This window comes from Lethenteron reissneri, chromosome 20, assembly GCF_015708825.2.
Source record: "Lethenteron reissneri isolate LAM-NWPU_2019-01 chromosome 20, ASM1570882v1, whole genome shotgun sequence".
Taxonomy (NCBI): domain Eukaryota; kingdom Metazoa; phylum Chordata; class Hyperoartia; order Petromyzontiformes; family Petromyzontidae; genus Lethenteron; species Lethenteron reissneri.
This window is the reverse complement of record NC_083798.1, coordinates 14,539,447-14,553,297: the sequence shown is the minus strand read 5'-3', so window position 1 is coordinate 14,553,297 and position 13,851 is coordinate 14,539,447. Positions and strand designations below refer to the sequence as shown.

Here is a 13,851-nt window from a genome sequence, read left to right as displayed (position 1 = left end):
ATGGGATAGGAACTGATTTTACTGGTAGGAACCTCCTGGTTCCACAAGCCCACAGGGGATTATTGTGTCCGTCCGTCCGTCGTGCATCCAAAAATGGGAGGGGTGGGGCTGGGTGGGGAGGGTGGGGAGGGGCTGGATGGGGGGTGGGAGGGATGGGGCTGGGTGGGGAGGGGCTGGGTGGGAGGGGCTGGTCACCCCGTGGTGCCCTTATAAAACTCAACGTTTAACCTACTCACGCCGGCTTGTGCCCGCCCTCAGTCGGGCATATTTGCGGAATACACCACGCCGCCGTTGACCCTGCAGGCCATTGACCGAGCAACCCGACGTTCCTACCAGCTCCCTCAACCCATACGGTTTACCCGTATTCTTGATACAGCTGTCGTGGCTGTGACGGTGCCACCTGAAGACGGAGCCTTGTGTTGCCTCCGAAACGTCGTGATTTTTGTTTAATTTTTTAATGTTTTTTTTTTACCTACGTGACTTTACCGAAAAAAACCTAAGAATATGAATCATTGCAGTCACGAAAGCTTCAAATCTAGAATGTGTGTTCCATCTTAATTTTGGAGCTTTCGTGACTGCAGGAATTATTCTTTGTTTTTTTCGGTAAAGTCACGTATATTAATTTATTATTTTATTTTTATACGTGACTTTACCGAAAAAACCAAAGAATAATGTGTGTTCCACTTTACTTGTTCGTGTGGCCACGTGAGACGGGCGGCCATCTTGGGTGGGTCTCCGACGAGAGGCCATCTTAGGTGGGGGGTTTCTCCCTCGCGGCTCCGATTGGCTTAGACGGCGGCACACGTGATAGCGAACGGCCAATGAGAGGGCACGGGAAGTACACGACTGAGACGCGACTTGCCGTGCCTCGAGAGCGGAGGCGACGTTCCGGGGCGGTGGCAACAGCAGCAGCAGGGGGCAGGGCGTGAGGTTTGGGACTTCCGGGGCAGCAGTCGGCGCTTTTATGGGCGTCGTGGCAGTTTCCGGGGCATTTCGCCTCATAGTCAGAAACCCACCGCGGGTTCGGGTCCACGTTGGGTGCTTGACTCGGTCCCCTATTCATAATCGCTGTGAGTTGGGGGGCATGGGGGGCATGTTGGTCATGTTAGTCATTAATGTTCCAACTGTTAGACTCGAATTCGTCACCAAACCAGCTAGATCTGTGTTCTTAAGCTACATTAAACGTTTAAGACTGCTCACGCACTCTCGGATCTGTTTTAGTTTTTCTTATTTTGAATGGCCAAAATTTACCGTTATGCTGCAGAATTGGGGCCAAGTGGTGATAGGGTAGGTGGGTGAATTGGTGGTGCTAATGGTCGTTGTTTGTTGTTGGAAGTGTTCCATTTAACTCGAATGGGTGTGACATGGCAAGCCGTCCTCTGCTTACCGATAATGTGAAATGCGACACCTACCATCTGCTGAATTAGCCTTGGTGTGATTGTTATCGATACGGTATTGTCAAAATGCTTTGCTGGTTGAGTGTTGGAGGTTGAGTTATAGCCACCGTCTCATTTAACAAGTGATTGCGTGAATGAATGTGGTGACATCGCCGACCTATTAACATATGCTGTTTCATCTTCTTGGTTCTTTCGGTAAAGTCACGTAGAATGGAAATAATATAATAAAAATATAACATTAAATAATGAGAATTATTTTATTATGTTTTATTTTTATTATTTTATTATTTCCATTCTACGTGACTTTAACGAAAGAACCAAGAAGATGAATCCCTGCAGTCACGAAAGCTTTAAATCGAAATATGCTGTTTCTTTAGCCTCAAGCCACTATCCCCATCAATAACTATTGCTGTCAAAACGATAGTCAACCCTCGTTCCTCTCCCTTGCAAGGGATGTGTTCAATCCTGATGGTTCCTGACAGGTTAAATGACATCGCAAGTTGATCCAAAGAGCTTCCTCTTGGGTTGTGCGGGCAAGTTAACTGCAATTACCATGCGCCACAAATTGCCCAGCATTATACAGGCGTGCTTTAAATCCCTGTTAGGTAAATGTATTATTTTCACGTCCATCTCGGTACTTTTGAGACGTCTATAAGGATGCAGTACAGCAAGTGGGTTTTGGGCAGCATAGGGGAGTGCATGAAAATATGTTGTGCGATGTTGCTGTATCCTGCACGTAGTATCCGTATGTAACGAATACAAGTCAGCTACATCCGATCTCTAAAACTGGAGCCCAGAAGCTAAGCAAATTGTGAGCCTGGTTCATCCTTCGCAAGGGAGGCTGCCTGAGAATACCAGGTGCTGTAGGTTTGGTCTGCGAGGCGGACAAGAGCGGCTGTAGATTGCAGAATTTATCTGGAGGATTTTCGTTAACCCACTTTTTGTGAGTTTTTCTCTTCCCCCCCCCCCCCCGGTTATCTTTCCTTAAACCTAGACTGAGAAACATGTCCAGATGTAGTCTGTGTGTGTAGGGGGGGGGGGGGAAGGTGGCAACTCGAGCAAGAATTGATCTCGATCACAAATTATTCGTGGAATATTCAGTGAGAAATTAACCCCTGCTTTAATACCCGGCCCCATCGTTTCTGCTCCTCAGTCCTCAGCCCCGCGTCGCGGACGAACGCATCCATGGCCAGCAGAGAAGTCCATCCGCCTCCTGGAATCCCGTGCGGCGACCCAGGAGATCCGTACCACCCAGGAGAGGGCCCAGCGCCAACTCCGCTGCTGCTGGCGGGGCCCTCCCTGGCCACGGCGCGGGACTGCCGGCTGCTCGTGGTGCTGCGCGGCTTGCCGGGCAGCGGCAAGTCGACTCTGTGCACCCGCATAGCCGCGGCGTTGGACGCGGGGGACGGCGGCGCGACCTCGGTGGCCGTGGTATTGGCCGACGAGACGGCCCTGACTGCTGCTCAGGCCGCGCGCCAGCACGACGACGAGGGCGACGTGACGGAGGAGACGGATGGGGACGAGGCGAAGGATCCGCAGAAGAGGTGAGCAGGTGTGTGGGTGGTAGCTAGCTTTGACAAGCACTTGGGCATGAAGCATTGGAACTTGATTCTCGTGTTCACCGTATCGTGTCGTGAACCTCCCCCCCCCCCCCCCCCAGGAAGAGATTTTACTATTCATGCGTGTTTGTTTAATGTTATCCATGCTGTCACTAGAAGTGCTACATTCACACATTTTAGAAGGGACTTTATTTGTATTCAAAGGCGGCGCGAATGACGAATGTGGGCGGGTTATTGTAGTTTAATTAATTCATACTTGCACTCGCCATCAATGCCCACGAGCAGACTGCGTCAAAAGATTCGAAAGAAGTGCGCGGCGGGCGTGGACGCGGTGATTGTGGATGGCACGAACCACGTAGCGAGGAGCGTGCTGCGACTGGGCGCTACCGCCCGCTCCTTCGGCTACCTGACCCTCATCGTGTGTCCCACCACACCGTGGAGGGACGACTGCTGCACCCTGGCGAGCAAGACGCATTGGGGCTGGGGAGTGCAGGCCATCGAGGCCCTGCGGCACAGTTTGCAGGTGAGCAAAGAGGCCTTCTCGGCCTCGGGTGGCGTGGGGCAAGGGAGGGTGGTACCAGTCATGTAATCGCTCTCGCCGAGATGCTTGCGTATTGTCACGCACTGAATTCATTCAGCCACTCGCACGCACAATACAATTGTAAACAGCTCCAACCCATCTCTGCCGTTGTCGCCCTCGTGGAGACAGGAAGCGCTGGTGCCGCTGTATTTCGGTTGGTTCCTCACCAAGGGCAGCGTGCAGATGATGTGCCAAATTTCGGACGCCTTTCTGCTGAAGATCGCAACCATTTCAGAGTTTGCGTCCGAATTCCAGCCGTACATGAAGTGGCAGGATGAGCAAGGTTTGAGACACACCAACGCAGTTATGGTTTTTCAGTTCTAGTGAATTGGATGTTCCAATTATGGCTTTGCATCACCACCACTTTCCTGTGTTCACTTCAAACTATTTTAATCTTTTTACACATACTCTATGGTTCTTTCGGTAACATCACGTAGAAAATAAATAAATACAGCTTCTATTATTTCATTTTTCTTTTTACGCGACTTTACCGAAAGAACCAGAGTAATCCCTGCAGTCACAAAAGCTTAAAATCTACTTTTTACACTTGTTTTAAATACAAATTCTTAGGACTGCATTTCCCCTGCTTTCCTGAAAACTTGCAGTTCCAAGTCTACTTATAGTTTAACGTAATTTAAGTGTTAAACCAGATAACGTGTGCGGTAGAGGTGACACCTCAATGGGTTTATATTGTCTTGTACATAACATGGGGCAAGTCACACACGGGTTGGCAATTCCTTGAAAATGTTACTTCTTTAGTATGAAATGCAATACCATTTACCCAGGGAAGCTTCACCTATTGTAACATGTCCTGCAATGGGATGTTGACCAATTAAGTGCATGATTCCGGAGGAATTTACAAAGCTCTGCACATATTCCATAATACATTGCAGTAGTGCTACAATCTTCCAGGCACTCAAAATGCAAGCCTTTTGTTCACACTGCATGAATAGCACGTTACAGCATATTAACTGCTCATTGTGGGAAACATTACATATTGCAGACCAGGGGATGGACCTTGGCTCCTACTTCAGTCGTTCCATGTTTGTCGGAGGCCCCAACGTGCTTCACTGCACAGCCATGTTCTGTGCCAACGGTGAGGTGCCAGGGTCCGAGGAATATGCCACATCACAGGTGAGAGCCTCACTTCAACCAGGGCAACGTTAAGCTCATCCAAATTAGTGTTATGGTCCAACTCTTGAGTGGTGGTACATCTGCTTCAAACCAGGTAGGTGCTACCAAATTAATTTCAGGATAATTAATTGGATTCTGAGTCTTCCGGTAAAGTCACGGATAGGTTACAAGCAATCAGGAGGAATTTTTTTTCATGAATTGTGCCTCAATCCCTTACCATTAATGTTCAATCAGCTAATGTGCAACCGTGCTGTTGCAGGACAGTACAATTTGAATAGGTAAATCATCCAGGAGAGCCTGTCATTTTCACAAAGGCCCTGCCAAGTTTTTGCATTAGGGGGTAATATTACTATAATTTGCAGGTTTTGCAATAGTTTAAGATATTTTTTTTAGTGGAAGCCATGAAGAACAGGGGGAGAACATGGAAATCAGGCCCATATCTCAATCATAAAATAGATTTAAACCAGTTGATTAAACATGCATTTGAAAATACTAAAACAAAAATCTTAAGCTCATGTCTCTGAACATTCACTAAAATACTGTCCTTCACTGCAGGCCGTTCAAGAATCATGTGGTCACGCCTTCATGCTACAAGTGACTGCCTTGCTCGTGACACCACGTACCGTTGGGGCACGCGTGCAACTCACTGCTGCGCAGATGGCACTGTGGGATCCTAACGACTGCAGCAGCCACTTGGCCAACCACATCGACGCCACCATGCAAACCCAACCTCCATGTCTGACCGACTGCACAGCTCCCAATCTGCCCAGGGGCAGCAGGGCACACATCTCACTGGGGTGTGCCCCAGGTGTTGAGCCGGTGCAGACTGGTGTAGACCTGCTGGACATACTTAAGTGCAGCACCAACCCAGAAAAGAGGGTAAAGCTGCCAATGGGAGAGCTGTGCTGTTATGGGGCTGGACGCTGGATAGTTAATTTGAACAAGGCACACCTGGTTACCACACTCTTCACAGGTGCCTATGCACAAGCCACAAGGCCAGTGTGGTTTGGTACAAAAACTTAACCCTTGACATGTTGCATTAAATTGATACTTGAGATCAACAGCTGTGAATGTTTGGGTCAATAAACAAGCAACACCATTTTGAAGGTTCAAGTTTATTTCAAAATAAATACAAGACTTGAAATCCCAAAAACGTAGATTCTGAACGCTTGGAAAAGTTAAGCCGTTTCATCATAGAAAGCTGCCTTAAACGTTAGTAAACTACACAATACCCCAAACTGAAAACTTGTCCCTGCCCTAGACAACTTAGAATCCAACAGCAATGAGCTGTCCAACAATTAAAGTCCCCTAACATTCCAAACTGTTTATAAGCATCCTCGATAAGGATCTATTGCCAATTAGCTTTTATTAAAAAGGTTAATTTCTGGAAGCCATTTTCAATTGTGACCATCTTTGATTTTGGCATGGGCCTCAAGTTCATTCATTTATCACAACCATTATTTTACATTCGACCTGTATTGGGGGAAAAGTACATTGACAATAGTCTGAATGACAACTATGGCAGCCAATAGATGACCACCTGAAATCTCAAAATCGCAGTCAGCACTCACGATATCAACCATTCCATTTGTGAATACATGGTATCTGTAAACATAAAGGCCAGAACGTGCAAAATAGCTTTATACATCAGTAAAATGCCATTTGGTAGCCAAATTGATCCTAAAATAATGTTCGTCCTATATTGTACTAAAGGTTCAACTCAAATGAAATAGCTCGACTAAGATTACATGCCAACTCAGAAAATGTAACTCACTAGGGCAAAATGGCCACCAAAATGTACAATCTTGAAATTAAAAATCCTGATGGGAGAACGTTTTCAAACGTCTTTCCTAAAACAGCAACATGACACTGCAAAAAGTCACAACCCAGTTTTCCCACTTGCCATACCATTGGTCAGTTATGAAAGTTTCAAGTTATGAGCTATCTTAGCTGCCAAGGGTTGAAACCGTTTGCACCAAAACTGGCTTGCGATTTCATAACTCCAGCACAGCTGGCATTTTTAAAACCTTAGGCCACAACTTTTAAATCACTAATGGAGCAGTGATTGGCTGCATGTCTACACTTAAGCAATGTTAGCCCAATATAAACTTTACCAAGTGGCAAAAACCTGGTATAGAACTGGAAATTTAGCTCGTTCTAAAAAAGTTTACCCAGAACGTTGCACTATGGCCCATTGACCAATTCAGACATCCTTATATTTACCTAAACCACAAAACCTTAAGACTTCATTGATCCTGCATTTTTAGAACTCTGCAGAAACCACTTCAACATCCATGTAAAACTAGCTACTGCACTCCATATCCATCAATGGAAGTTTAAACCCTTATCTTCAAAGTGCCGGTCCTTAGTTTAATACAAGACTTGCAATCTGCATGCCCAGTCTCAATTGCACAAAATGGAAAACCAGATAGCTTGTTAGGCAGAGCTAATACAGCTAAAGGTGATACCTTCCTCTCCACACGTCACTGCCCGCCTCAATGACCTACTGTACACCAAGTTCTAAAGTGCAATTCTTGCACAACCGAACCTAGCTTCTACACCATACCAAGCCTACCACACCTTACAGCCTCGCTAAACCGGTTCGACCTCAAAAGGAATTGAGAAACTGCAGGCCAGGCGCCACAAAAAAAACAAGCTCGACTCTTTTTAATACTACATACCATACCTTTCACCGCCACTCCCAGGTCAGTCAATACTTACCTGCATGTCAAAACCCAGTCACCACCCTCCACACCTGCAAAGATATTACATTTGTAAAAAACAAAAAAAATCCACTTTCCATAAATGTCTATAATGTTCCAGGTGCATGTAAAAACCAATGTGTAAACTTTACGCAATTAACTACCCTACCCCGTAAGGCTTTAAAAAACGCACTTAAGTGAAAATCTTGCCGCAATAAACTGGGAATCACCCAAGTCTTAACAAATATAAAACATCAAAAGCTAATATACTAGAATATTGTAAATTGTAGGATTGCAATACCGAGTAAATGGTCTTACCTACATACCGCTTGGTATCTGTCCTACAGGGTGCGTCAGGCTCCTACATCCAGATAATGTTTGGTCCACACCGCTACCCTGAGCTGGCCCCATGTAGCTAGCAGTTAGCAGCTGGTAGCTAGCCAAGGTAGCGGTAAAGGGTCTTCTCAGCAAGCCTCTCCTTTACGCGTTCTCCTAGCTGGTGCTCTCCTTTGTAACTCCTTGGATGTTGGCATGTTCATATAGAAAAAAATCACCTTTAATGCAAAAACGCTGGAAAGTAATCTACACTGGTAGTGTAGGCGTTTTTCGATGCTTGGGAAGCTGAAGCTGATGACTTGGTAAGTCTTGGCTGAAGCTGAGGGCTTGGGCAAAAGCTGCTGCTTTTAAGTTGATCGATGCTCTTATCCACCTTCGCTGCATGGGGGGCTGCTTGAAAGGCTTCTACAGATTGTGGCCATGTGGTAAGATTGCAGATGTACAGTGGCTTCAACTCGCTTCAGCAAGTGATAATAAAGCTTATTAAAAAGCCTTGCACCACTTAACGCTTAAAATGTCATGATTGACATGGTAACCTTATTGCCATTAAAGCAAGGCTGCTGTATTGTAGCCATAACCATTGAAGACGTTAGACAATGTATTTAAAAACAATGTACACCATGTGTAGGCCCAACAGACTTTATGTAATGTTTACAAAATAATTTCATAACTTAGTCCAAGATAACAAAGTTTTGCAAATACGTTTAAATTTGGATGCACTTTTCGATGTATACAGTTCACCAGGACACAAACTTTCATATTTTCCAAATAAAATTCAGAAACCTAAAACACTTCAAAGCAAAAAAATTTAATGACCGCTGCACAAAGTGCAAATATCTAAATCGTGATTACTGCCAGACTAAATTAAATAAGCACAGTCAATGTACAGTATTAAAAAGGTACAAAATGCTTAAAAAGAGAAATAATACACAAAGTTTGACCACTATTCATAAATGTGGAATGCTCAAAAAAAAGTACAGTTTTCCTTTAATCAAACAGCTTCTACAACGCACGTCACATCTACATAGCCATAAAATCACAAAGGCACAGATACTCAGGTCACATACAGGTTCACTCAATGTACAGGTGCTAAGGGGACAGGCTACAGGGCTTGCGCCCGCCTGCACTCAGCAGTCTCTGGGGCACTGTGCTGATTCTGCTGAGCCCACATATCTGAGGCTGTCCTGTCAACCTCGGCTCTTCCTGGCTAAAACACTGGCCTGTTGGATGTGGGAATAGAACAGTAGACATACGTACAGCTGTCAAAAACACTATGAAGAATAACAAGTGAATAACATTATACCAGGCTATGTATTGCTTGCAGAGCTGTGCACTAAATATTGCGTCAAAAGGAAACTTACTGTAAACAGTTGAAATAATTGCACTAAAACTTTATAAATTAAGCAAAATGATTCAAGTTGTGCCTGCAGCACATGAAATTAATCTAAAGATCTTTAAAAACTTTGTAGCAAGCCAATACATTAAATACCTTATTGTAAAAGCCATAATATAAAATATTTTTGAATGTTATCAAATAATAAATTGTGTGAATTGTCAATTGTGTGCGAATAGCATTATAAAGCCACCCTCACCTTTGGATTTCCTTCATGGCCATGATCACTTAGTATCGGCCCCGTCCTCCTCCACCACCGCTGCCACCACCACCACCATAACCGCCGCCACCGCTTCCACCACTGCTGCCACCACCTGAACCGTATCCACCTTCACGGGGGTCAGTACAATCAATTACTGTCACAAAACCAATAGTCGTGCCAATTTTGAGGGCAAGGGTAAAAATGTAAGTGTACCAAGCATTACATTTTTAAAGTGTAGACAATCAGTGGATTGCAAGACTTTCATGAAACAGAACTAAAGCAAAGCCTTAAAGCTTACCACCATAAGGTCCACTCGAGTTCCTTCCTCCATAGCTGCCACCACCCGACTTCATGGGACCATAGCTTGATTGCTGCTGATTGTAATTGCCAAAGTCCCCACCACCTCCACCACCATAACCCCCCCCACTGCTACCGCCGTAATTACCTGCTAAAGTAAAACAAAAAAGCCCAAATTAGAACGTGTTTAACAAAGTGAAGGCATTGCATAAACCAAACGAATGAAAGATGTATCAGAAGCAAACATTTTTAAGGAATACAAATGACCCAACTTGCTCTATGAGCAGCACTTACCACCACCACCACCGTAGCTAGAGCCACCTCCATAGTTGTCGTACCCTCCTCCGCCACCACCTCCGTATCCACCTCCCTGATTGCCATAGCCTCCATAGGAGCCTCCACGGTCACTGTACCCTCCTCCTCCACCACCACCATACCCACCTGCATATTCAAATATTAGGCATGTAAATTGCATGCATTTTTTCTCACTTCACATCAAGAAATAATTATTTTCATTGCATGGGGTGCAATAGGTTATGTAAACCCTGCTAACCCAAAGTGCTACATTCTCAAGTTATCACAGCCACGATCGAAAAAACATGGTAGATTCTTTACATGCCTATTAAATATTCAAAAACCTGTATAAACACCATAACAAAAAAATCTAGACTAAGCTTTCGTGATTGCAGGAGGATGACGTAGTTTGTTATTTTCGAAAGACCCAAAAAATATCATACAAAAACATGGTAGATTTGCTACCTCAACTTAACATGATGCAAACACTTATGGATCACTTACCTCCACCACCACCATATCCATTGTAGCCATCGCCCCCGTATCCACCACCGCCATAGCCACCTAAAACGAAAGTTGCTCAAGTTAAAAAAAACATTCATTTTACAAAAATACCATTGGCCCAAATATGAAAATGCATTCCACAAAATACCCACCTCCATAACCGCCACCACCACCACCCCGGCTTCCATAGCTTCCTCTCCCTCCACGGCTTCCACCTGCAAATGTAAAGTGAACAGTTAATCTATGACCACACAAAGCACTGTCCCAAATCGATGTTCCAATAATTTAGAACGTTTGCGAGTCGTGCAAATGCCGTACCTCTGGGGCCTCCACTGGAGTTCATCTCTTGCTTTGAAAGTGCCTTCCGCACTTCTGCCTTGTGACCATTGATGGTGTGGTACTTTTGCACTGTGGGGAGACGATAGAAAATTCAAGGAGGGCTTCAACATGTAATTAGTATTTAAAGAACGTTAAATTCAACAAAGGGTGCCTTTACAAAACCAGTTTAGATTACATACCAATCTTCATAATGCACCTCGCCAATGTGTAAAATGTTACCATAACGCGGCAATTGTGTACGCCTGGAGCTTTGTGAAGTTAGAGCCACTCACCGATGACCTTGTCCACAGTGTCGTGATCAGAAAACGTAACGAAGCCAAATCCCCTCTTCTTGCCGGTCGAACGATCCTCCATCACCTCCGCTGCCTCCACATCACCGTACACCTGGAAGTACTCGCGCAGGTGCTGCTCGTCCGTGTCGTCGCGAATCCCTCCAACAAAGATCTTCTTAACCTTGAGGTGTGCTCCCGGCTTTAGGGAGTCCTGTGCACAGCACAGAGGTGACTGGCAAACATCCGAATGGGCAGCCACCTCGACGAGTCCCCAACAAAGCCCCCCCCCCCCCAGCCAGATCGCACGTACGGTTTACGTGCTAAACAAAAGACGTGGGGAATTCCACGAAAAAGCTATTCCAGTGTGATACATATATGGATATGTCAAGGATATCTTACGATCACTTTACTTTCTTCTTAGCAGCCAATGGTGGTGGTATAGCATGGTAGGAGAAATGTTCAGAATCTGAAAATTTCCATCCCGAAGAAATCCGATGAGCTATGAAGCGCCTTTTCACAGACGCCCATGTTCACAGACACCCATTTTTGAGAGTCATGTTCACGATCATCCGGTACTCAAGACAATCGTGGGACCACCGAGGTCTCAGGGACAAACCTCGCGAGAGATGGCGCGTTTGGCTTCCACCACGCGGTTGTCCAGGTGGTGGGGTCTTGCGTCCATGGCGGCGTCCACCTCCTCGGGACACGTGTAGGTGACGAACCCAAAGCCACGTGACCGCTTTGTGTGCGGATCCCTCATCACCTGTACAACGGGGGGAACGTGACACCTACTCGTTAAACAACGTTCTCAGAATAGGGTGTGCACACTATTATTATCATTGCGCGGCGCGGTGTTGTATGCGTGCAAAACATCATACGCACCACGCAGTCTGTGAGGGTGCCCCATTGTTCGAAATGCTTCCGCATGCTGTCCTCCGTGGTCTCGAAGCTGAGGCCACCGATAAACAGCTTGCGCTGTTGTTCATCTCCGTTGTGCTGTGGACAAGGGCGTAAATCCGGTTACTATTTTAATATAGTTTACAAAATAACCCATACAGCATTAACACATCTATTGTTATTTTAGAGGCTCGTTAGGTATATATTTTTTACAAGGCGGACAATGGCGTCCGCCGTTTGGCTTCTTAAATGTCCCTTCTACTGCTCATTTCCTGCTCACGATTGTATTTTTTGCGGCAAGCGATGCGGGTATAATAAAAAAATGCGCAACCACAAAACGGTATACAAGACTAATATTGTTAACAGTATTTTTAAAGACGTAATGAATGAAAAAAATTGTACCTATAATTTTTTAAACGTACAAATTAAATTACAAGTGCCGACTACAATCCTTTCATTGTAAAAAAAAACATGCAGCCGATACGAAAATGACTTTTAAAAAAATCTGCACAAATATCCGAACGGGCACAACAAATACAAAATATCACTGCGCGTGGCGCTAATTTCGATACAAAAAAAGACGACCGCGTTAATAATTTTGCAGAGAAAAAAAACGCGCGCCACATCTCGCCGACACCGCAGGCTCCACTCCCGCCATTACGTGCGAGGCCTCAACACGCGCGCGCCCTTTCATCGCTTCAATCTGTTGTTTATAAAAAATAAAAGCAGTTTCCCCCCAAAACGCTAACCACTACACGAAACCTATTAGTCGACACCATTCTAACGGAGGTCTTCAAGCTTAAAAATGCGTAATTAAATATCGCTTCGTCATCCACGCTCCCTTCCCTCGTGGTGACCCCCCCCCTCATTGTGCAGCCCCGGGCGCCATGTTGGACGCGCGGCCCCTACGCATCGACTAAAAAAAACCACACAAAACAAAAACCCCCGACGCATTTCGCGCAACGTACACGCCAATTAAGGAGGGGGGGGGGGATTCGCCGACCCATCGGAAAAAAGAACCGAGGCGGCCGCGAAAGACGTGGCGACATCTTTGTACTCACATCCATTGGCATCACTGAAACGACGACCTTCGAATGAGAAATTCCACCTCCGAATGCGTGGAGCTAAAATGGACGCCGTCCTTATATATTTGCAGCGCGCGGTGCACGCCGGTCGCGTGCCCACTAATTTATTTATTTCCACCCAAACCCCCCCCCGGTACACCCCCCCACCCCACCTCTAATCTTTTTTTAAAAAAAACCTCCGTTTTAAAGTGATCGCGATCTTTTCAAAATTGTTCGCCTCAGTGACGCATGAACTAAAAGAAACAGCCGTTAAATATATAACAATTTTTATATGCTTGGTTCTTTCGGTAAAATCACGTAGAAGGGAAATGATAAAATAATATGAACATAAAACATTAAAAATTCTCACGACGTTTCGACTGCAACACAAGCAATCCTCATCAGGTGTGAAATCCACAGAAAGAAAATTAAAAAAATATATACATTTTTTTTGTTTTAAATTCCGAGGGGGGTTGGGTTTCCGTTTTGCAACGTCACATCCGGCGGAAGCGGCGTTTCCCCCCACCCCTTTCCCCTCCCCCCCCTCCCGACGCTCACACTTTGCAGCGCCGATCCGTCTCCGCTGGGCGCGTGTGCACGGTAACGATGCCTCCTCCCTGCACGTTAAACTCCTGCGGCCAGAGCACAACGGTACCGGCGGCGCGACAGACACTCGCTCGCTCTCTCTCTCTCACGCTTAGACGTATTGCCTCAGGCCGCGCAAGCGTCAGTCACGACAAATTGCGATGCGAAGTTAGTGCCGCCGGTGCCTTGTTATGTCTGCAGTAGCAGCAACAGCAATAGCAGCAGGCTGAGCAGCAGCAGCAGTAGCAGTAGGCTGAGCAGCAGCAGTAGCAGCAGCAACAACAACAGCAGGCTGA

At 45.8% G+C, this 13,851-nt stretch overlaps 2 protein-coding genes across 10 annotated transcripts; one reads left to right on the top strand and one right to left on the bottom strand.

The window, feature by feature from the left end:
- The first annotated feature begins 851 nt into the window (after positions 1-851).
- On the top strand, positions 852-5,818 carry CNP (2',3'-cyclic nucleotide 3' phosphodiesterase). Of its 2 annotated transcripts, none has more exons than XM_061555050.1 (6): positions 852-1,070; positions 2,551-2,941; positions 3,242-3,479; positions 3,666-3,819; positions 4,540-4,670; positions 5,226-5,818. In XM_061555050.1, exons 1-6 carry the CDS (start codon positions 965-967, stop codon positions 5,691-5,693), a joined length of 1,488 nt encoding a protein of 495 aa, XP_061411034.1. In that variant the 5' UTR covers positions 852-964; the 3' UTR covers positions 5,694-5,818. The 2 variants fall into 2 exon arrangements, with proteins under 2 accessions (XP_061411034.1, XP_061411035.1); XM_061555051.1 differs by having other exon boundaries at positions 868-930.
- LOC133344833 (heterogeneous nuclear ribonucleoprotein A3-like) lies at positions 5,770-13,097 on the bottom strand. Of its 8 annotated transcripts, none has more exons than XM_061555053.1 (11): positions 12,968-13,097; positions 11,892-12,005; positions 11,626-11,772; positions 11,010-11,220; positions 10,717-10,806; positions 10,551-10,613; positions 10,399-10,458; positions 9,895-10,041; positions 9,602-9,751; positions 9,301-9,430; positions 5,770-7,425 (listed from the first exon to the last, which is right to left on the bottom strand). In XM_061555053.1, the coding sequence occupies exons 1-10, from the start codon at positions 12,977-12,979 to the stop codon at positions 9,330-9,332; spliced, it is 1,095 nt and encodes a 364-aa protein (XP_061411037.1). In that variant the 5' UTR covers positions 12,980-13,097; the 3' UTR covers positions 5,770-7,425; positions 9,301-9,329. The 8 variants fall into 8 exon arrangements, with proteins under 8 accessions (XP_061411037.1, XP_061411036.1, XP_061411038.1 ...); XM_061555052.1 differs by lacking the exon at positions 5,770-7,425 and adding an exon at positions 8,332-8,928; XM_061555054.1 differs by lacking the exon at positions 5,770-7,425 and adding an exon at positions 8,332-8,928 and having other exon boundaries at positions 9,602-9,748.
- Positions 13,098-13,851: the final 754 nt, after the last annotated feature.

Excerpts from the sequence above, each read along its gene's own strand:
- CNP (XM_061555050.1), top strand. The coding sequence starts at position 965 with ATGGGCGTCGTGGCAGTTTCCGGGGCATTTCGCCTCATAGTCAGAAAC. Across the intron at positions 2,942-3,241 it reads GCGAAGGATCCGCAGAAGAG|ACTGCGTCAAAAGATTCGAA; the intron begins GTGAGCAGGTGT and ends GCCCACGAGCAG. Across the intron at positions 3,480-3,665 it reads CCCTGCGGCACAGTTTGCAG|GAAGCGCTGGTGCCGCTGTA; the intron begins GTGAGCAAAGAG and ends TCGTGGAGACAG.
- LOC133344833 (XM_061555053.1), bottom strand. Across the intron at positions 10,807-11,009 it reads CACTGTGGACAAGGTCATCG|TGCAAAAGTACCACACCATC; the intron begins GTGAGTGGCTCT and ends GTCTCCCCACAG. Across the intron at positions 10,459-10,550 it reads TGGTGGTGGCGGTTATGGAG|GTGGCTATGGCGGTGGTGGA; the intron begins GTGGGTATTTTG and ends CTTTCGTTTTAG.